At 44.1% G+C, this 6,882-nt stretch overlaps 1 protein-coding gene across 3 annotated transcripts in view; it reads right to left on the bottom strand.

Moving 5' to 3' along the window:
• Jaml (junction adhesion molecule like) overlaps positions 1 to 6,453 on the bottom strand; it is a 28,519-nt gene extending 22,066 nt beyond the window's left edge. The window contains exons 1-3 of one of the 3 annotated variants that reach the window (XM_031345343.1): positions 6,356 to 6,453; positions 2,794 to 2,891; positions 1,399 to 1,461 (exon numbers count right to left, since the gene is read on the bottom strand). In XM_031345343.1, the coding sequence (XP_031201203.1) occupies positions 1,399 to 1,441 (43 nt within the window). In that variant the 5' untranslated portion in view covers positions 1,442 to 1,461; positions 2,794 to 2,891; positions 6,356 to 6,453. The remainder of the gene's footprint in view (positions 1 to 1,398; positions 1,462 to 2,793; positions 2,892 to 6,355) is intronic. The other 2 variants (XM_031345344.1, XM_031345345.1) reach the window with 2 other exon arrangements.
• Between the last annotated feature and the right edge of the window lie 429 nt (positions 6,454 to 6,882).

Raw genomic sequence — 6,882 nt, 5'->3', positions numbered from 1 at the left:
AAGCTCAAACCAAAGCGCGCGCACACACACACATACACACATACACACACACACACACACACACACACACACACACTCCTGCTCTCTCAGCATGCATAGCAAGTATCTGTTACAGAGTCCTGGTTCCTCTCAGCCCTCCTCACACACCTCCCTACCCCCTACCCTAAACCTCTCCAGTATCAGAGCTTCACCTCCCCCCCACACCCCGCAGCTTCTGATTCCTATATATAGCCCAGCCAGCCACACACTTTCTTTGTCCTCTCTTCTGTCTCTCAGCCTCTTGGCTCCTCTCTCTCTCAGTCCTCTGCTAGTGGTTCCTGACCCTGCCTCTTGCCCTTCTCTCTTCCTTTCTCTCCCTCTCTCACTTCTCTCTCCTCTCATGGCCTGGTCTAATCTGCTGGCCATGTTCAGTCTGGACTCTTCCTGGCCTCTGGTTGTACTCTCCCTGTGTCTACAATAAACACCTCCCCAGCCACACTCAGGCGTAGTCCCACCTTCATCCTCATCCACGCAGGAAGGCCCTGGCTACAAATTCAATTCATAAAGAAGAGAGCAAAGTACCAAACTAATTTCCTCTTCCTATAGCTCTATTTCTGTGGAATGAGAAACAAGAAGTGGGCCTAAAGGAGAAAGAGAAAAGAAAGAGTGTGAAGTGAGAGGCAAACTGCCCTGGACACCTGGGCAAGGTCTGGGCAGGAAATCCGTATACAGTCTACTGAGCTGAAGCAGGCTTCCCAGGAGGAAATAAAACTCAGAGGAAGCTTGAAGAATCCAGGAGGCTTGAGCAAGCCTTGGAGAGAGGTGCTAGAGGAGCTGGCAACGATGGGCGAAACAGAAAGTTCCAGGCAAAGAACACAACTGCAGATTGGGAAAGAGTTCCCTGTGTTTAGAAACCACACAAATAAAAGGCCCCTCTATTTCTCTTTAGTAATTTCCCTTCCACATCTGACACTAGCTGTAACGGACAGGCACCCATGTCAGGTGTGGGGATGCCAGAAAGGACCCAAAAACATTCTGTGCCCAGCAAAAGCAGACAAAGGCAATAAGGCTCTACCACCTGCTTCTAAAAACAGTGGTTTCACCAAAACCAAGAAGTTCTATCTCAGGGTTTCCATATCTCACAAATCAAAAGGAATGACGCATACATAAGATTAACTTTTTAAAACGTCTGAGACTAGGGCTAGCAAGTTGGTTCAGTGGGTAAAGGCACTTGCTACCAAGACCTGAGTTCAATTCCAGGAAGCCACACAGGAGAAGAAAAGGGGCAGTGCCTGCACTGTGTCCCTGACATCTACACGTTCTTCCCCACAACCCAAAATAAGTAAATAAATGTCAAAAATGCAGATACAAGACAAAGGAGAATGCAAATATTTCTCTTAGTCTCTTGCTTCCACTTACCCAGGATCACTAGAATCACAATCAGTTTCAGGACGCAAAGCATGATCCTTTCAAGTTTTCAATCTTAAGATTAAAAAGAAAAAAAAATGAGAAAATTATATCCAGAGAACACTGTTAACTGAATAAACTAACAGTGAGAGCCAATGCTGGTCAGGTTCTGTCTGGGGCACCAGCACAGCACTGACCGTGGGAGATGAAGGCCCGGCATAGCTATGGGTTATATATGAGGAAGGGTGGGAAAGAGAAAAGCAAGAATATGTATAAACAAGACACCATCAGATTCTGAGAAGGGCTACAGCAAAACAAAACCACTCGATGTTTGCAGAGACACGTGGGGTCTGCTTCAACCTGAAGCCTGGCCAGAGAGGATAGTCAGATGAAAGTTGCTTTTCCAAACAACAAAAGAGGCAAAAGAGTCAACCCTAGACGTTCGTGAATGCTTCCTTTGCACAGTCCAAAAACGACGGGATCCGTAGCCTCAACTTGAAGCATGCAGTTCCCACTGTTCAGTCCATGTGGGAGAAGAAATAGCCCAAGGGTGGAAGTTGGTTGATTGAGTGATGGTTTGTACTTACTGTGGTACTAGAGTTTAAACCTAGGGAGTTACACGTGCTAAGCGAACGATCCACTAACAGAGCCGTAGCCTCAGTTCACAAAGGGGAAATCTTAAGCCTTAAAGGTATTACTTATCAAATTTTAAAAATCAAAGATACCACATGAAAGACTTCTGTTTTTTTTTTTTCAACCTTTTTTCAGGGCAGGACAGTGTGGGTAGAACTAAGAATTGTGCTGTACACATAAAAACCATTTCTAATGTCTTTGCTATGTCTGTGCTATTAATTTCATGATATCTACAAGTTCTTGGAAAATGACTCACTATTCTATACAAAGTTCCCCCAAATGTTCTTAGACAAACAGAAGAACCCTCACACAAAGGAGTTACAACTCAATCCATCTTGGGGGGGTCAGACCTACTGCCATAACCATCTCAGCTGTGACCCCCAAACTCTAACCACTTGGCCACTAGTATTCTACTCATAACTGCTAAGAAAGGTCCCTTATTGTATTAATAGCAGGGGGTGCCAGCTGGCTCTGCTAGGATATCTAGCATTGGCCATTTCCTTTCTAAAGTGCAGTTGTCTGGGCTTTGCGTGATCAATGGCTCCACAGTTAAGCGCATGTATGTTCTTACAGAGACAGAATTTGCCTCTCAACCTCATGTGTGCTGGCTCATGACAGCCTGTAACTCTAGTCCAAAGACATCTAACACCTCTGACCTCCAGAGGCACCTGTACTCATGAACACATACCCCACACAAGCATACGCACATATACATGATTCTAAAAATAAAATGAAAAATACATATTTTAACTGATTGTCAAAAAGATGCCTTACCTGTATTCCAATCAACAAAAGCCACTTGGAAAATAAAAACTGCCCAAGGAGATTCTTTCACAGGCGGTCCTTGACTCACTCTACCTTAGCTTCTTCACCTATAGCACAGGATAACAATGTAAGGATCAGATATGGTCATATAGACAACAGTGCTTTGAAAAAAGAGGAAGAATCACTCAACAAGCTCTCACTTTCTAGAGCCTTGAGAGCCAGCCGGAGAGCAGCCTGTGACTTTAGAGCTGACAGGCTCTGAGCATCTACCTTTATAGGAACAACAAACTATCAGAAGAACTAGAAGCTTTGAATAATCGCATTGCTCCAGCTATGCCAGGAGTCAAACAGAAGTCCCTCTACCAAAAATACAGATCTGCTTTGTACTGACCAGCTTCTCTAACACATACACAGTTGGCAGCCATCCTGGGCTTCCCTTGTGGCATGTCTTAACTCCAGTGAACTCCAGTGCATCATATTCAGACATCCAAGATACCTGTCACCTTCCCAGAGATCTACTGAGTCCTCTTCTCTGCTCAGCAAACAGCACCCAGCTCTCAAAGGATTCCCTCAAGAGAGCACCACATGCTTAGAAGACCAAGGGCTTGCTGGGCGTTGATGGTGCACACCTTTAATCCCAGCACTTGGGAGGCAGAGGCAGGTGGATTTCTGATTTCGAGGTCAGCCTAGTCTACAGAGTGAGTTCCAGGAAAGTCAGGGCTACACAGAGAAACCCTGTCTTAAAAAAAAAAAAAAAAAAAAAAAAAAGAGCAATGGCTAATTTGCATGTCTGACACCAACGCCAGTTAAAGTCTGTACACTCTCAAGGACAGGATCATGTGTGTCTTGCTTGACTTTGTGCTCCACCACTGTGCTAAGATATCTACAAATTGCTGAGCGCACACCAGCTAAATGTGTGTCACTAACAATGTGACCATTACCTTGAAATCAGCTTCAAGGCATCCTGCAACCCCTTGACACTATTTTATAAGGAAACCAGAAACTTGAAAAGGGACTCACTCACTCGGCCACACCCAACCTTCTTCAAACCAATTCTAAGAAATGTATAGTGTGCTGGATAAAAAATACAAACTTTCAGCCCTAATTACTCAAATGCACTGATGAGTTCTATGTGAGTTGGAGAGAAAATCAATGATTTTTAGCAGAAAGGGCATTGAATTTGAAGTTTTTTTTTTTTTTTTTAAAGTTATTTCCCAGTCTCAGCCTCCTGGAACTCAACTTTAACAGTATAGGTTCAGACTTTTTTTTCCTCTCTAGTTGATAGGCAACGATGCTAACAAGAGTGGATAGGAGGTAAACAGAGAAAGCTGTAATGCCAGGGACTGTCTGAGTAGTTGGCAAATACACCTGCTCAACCTACAGCACAACCACGAGACTTTTTGCAGACAGGAAAACTGAGGTACAGGTGAGTGGTTTGCCTAAGAACACATAGCAGATTGGCGCAGTCTGGTTCAGGCCATCTGGACATCTGGATCTCTCAAGCCCAGCCTCTATATATCATCACTGGCACCGTTTCTCCACATCCGTCAAAGTTGCTGATGTGTTAGTGTATAGACTCCCTAGGCTTTATTTGGAGAAGCAAGATTAATATGCTCCCCCTGACTGAATGTTCTTCCAAACCTCTGTGCATACCTTCATGCCCTGAATCCCTGTTGGTTCTTCTTTCAGATGTCAGGTTAAACATCATTTCAGGGAAACTTCTTCTCAGCCACCTAGTCACACACTTCATGGTGCTATTCATCTTTCTTTCTGGGATCTGCCACAGCTTGTAATCATCTATTTGTTAGGGTGCCCATCTAACTAAATATTTGCTCCTCCCCTCACTCTCTAAGATGATAATCTCCAAAAGGCTAAGAAGGTATCTATGGAGTGCTACAGCTCAGGTGCTGGCATGGTGTCAGGGTCGGGGAGCCAGGAAATCCTCAGTTTACAGCTTCTCAAACTGTAATGCCAGGGACTGTCTGACATGACATGATGATGACACACTCATGATGACACCTTGGGAATTTACCAAGAAGCCTCTAGTTAAGTTTCAATTTCCTGGGTTGGTGGTAAATATTCAGAATTTTTTATATATATATATACACACACACACAATCACACATCACTTAGTGAGAGGGAACATGTCATCAGGAAATTCCTTTCTATGACCATCCCAGAGTACACCTAAGCAAACTAAGATGGTTACAGTGCTGCTAGGTTATATAATCATATAGAACTCCTGTCTGTGCATTGTCGACGAAAATGTTATTTAGTACATGACTACACACACACACACACACACACACACACACACACATACATACACACACATACACACACACATACACACATACACACATATATTTTGAAACATATATGATTCCCAAAATTCTGAATTCTAAACACACACAAATGAAATCTTGGCTTTTAAAATTCCAACAGACACATTCAGAACTGCCTTGCCTATGGGCCTGTTAAACTCCCCTCTCTACCTTGCTCCCTTTCTGGATACTGACTTAGCTCAGCAGACAAGCTTCAGGTGATGCCACACAGCCAGTCATTTCCCTTGATGGCCAAGCATCTGGCCCAAGCTCAAGATTCCTTCACAGTGACTCCTGACAAATATCTCCTATCAGTCCTAGGGTGTGTGTAACCACCAGGAACTCTTTCCTACAATTAACAATGAATAGAAACTTTCCCCCTGGGTATAATTATGGCAGGAGAGAAAAGAGACTTGTAACCATGAGAATGCCACACAGAATGTAAAAATGGCCCTCAGATATGACAATATTGCAAGACAATTGAAGAGTAGTGCGCTGTCTCCTAACCAGTTTGCCCCTGGTTATAACAAAGACAACAAAATCAGACAATTGTGTGACATTCTTAAACGTGCCTCTCTCCACTGCGATGCTAATTCCCCTGCCCATTCCTGTGTACCTTTGGGCTCTCAGAAATTTGCAAGTATACAAGTATACAAGACCATGTAATATAGATTGGGTAGAGGAGTGTTTCGTGGCTTTTGAAGCACAACCTAGGTTACACGCTACTCAGATGGGACCTTGGGAACCAGCCCCATTCCTTCCAGACCAGCATGTAGCTAGTCATCATCCGGCTTACATCTGCCTTTCTGGAGGCAATGTCAGGGTGTGATGAGTAAAAGTAATAAATAGTCCAACTCTCTTGGAAAACTTGAACTTAGTGACTTATCCAGAACAGGGAGAAAACAGTGAGGTAGGGAGTCCTGCCATGAGCTCAAAAAGTCATGATTCTGCCTCAAGCCACCATTGACAGAAAAGCTGAAGATTCTTAAGCAGCCTTGTCCGTGTTTATCACAAGCAAGGCTTTCTTCTCTTTCTCTGAGAACCTCAACACAAAGTACACCACAGAAACTAAAACTGTGCCTACTGGTCTACCTCACAGCAGCCTGCCTGCAGAGACTGGGAATTCCATGCATGGCCTCCTCATCCTACAGCAGTACCCATTTAACCACCCTTCCTTTGAATGAAAGCTAGCCATCTTCTCAGAACAGCTCAAAGAATGGCTCACAGCACACAAAGTCACTGCTTACCCAAGATGACAATGCCCAGGAAAGACAGTGCACCAGATCCCCTGCCACAGCATCGCCTACACCAACTGAGAGACTTCTGCCAGCACTGTAGATCAGGCTCAAAGCAACCCAGATGTGCATGTCTTCTGCGGTGACTGCGGAAACAGAAACAGGAACCTCCCAATCAAGGTTCTCCATTCAGTCAACTAGCTCACTGCTCTGTTTGCATTTATATTTTCACTATTTTTTAATTATGTTTTTTTTCAATTTTACAAATGGTATTCAATGTATTGTGATGGTCATATTCACCCTCATCACCCTCTCTTATTTTCAGATCACCCCTGCTGATCCTCTCCCTAACTAGTCCTATGCTTGCTTCTGTGTGTGTGTGTGTGTGTGTGTGTGTGTGTGTGTGTGGTATGTAGATGTGTGTGCATAGGGGGTGCACTGTGCACCTGCAAGTGTGCCTGTGTATATGTATGCATGCCTGTGTACATCTGTGTCCCTGTGTGTGCGGTATATGGGCATGCTACTATGTGGTGTATGTA

The sequence above is a fragment of the Mastomys coucha genome, unplaced genomic scaffold, assembly GCF_008632895.1.
Source record: "Mastomys coucha isolate ucsf_1 unplaced genomic scaffold, UCSF_Mcou_1 pScaffold23, whole genome shotgun sequence".
NCBI lineage: Eukaryota > Metazoa > Chordata > Mammalia > Rodentia > Muridae > Mastomys > Mastomys coucha.
Note: the sequence above shows the minus strand (reverse complement) of the source record. Positions and strands in the feature narration are given on the sequence as shown.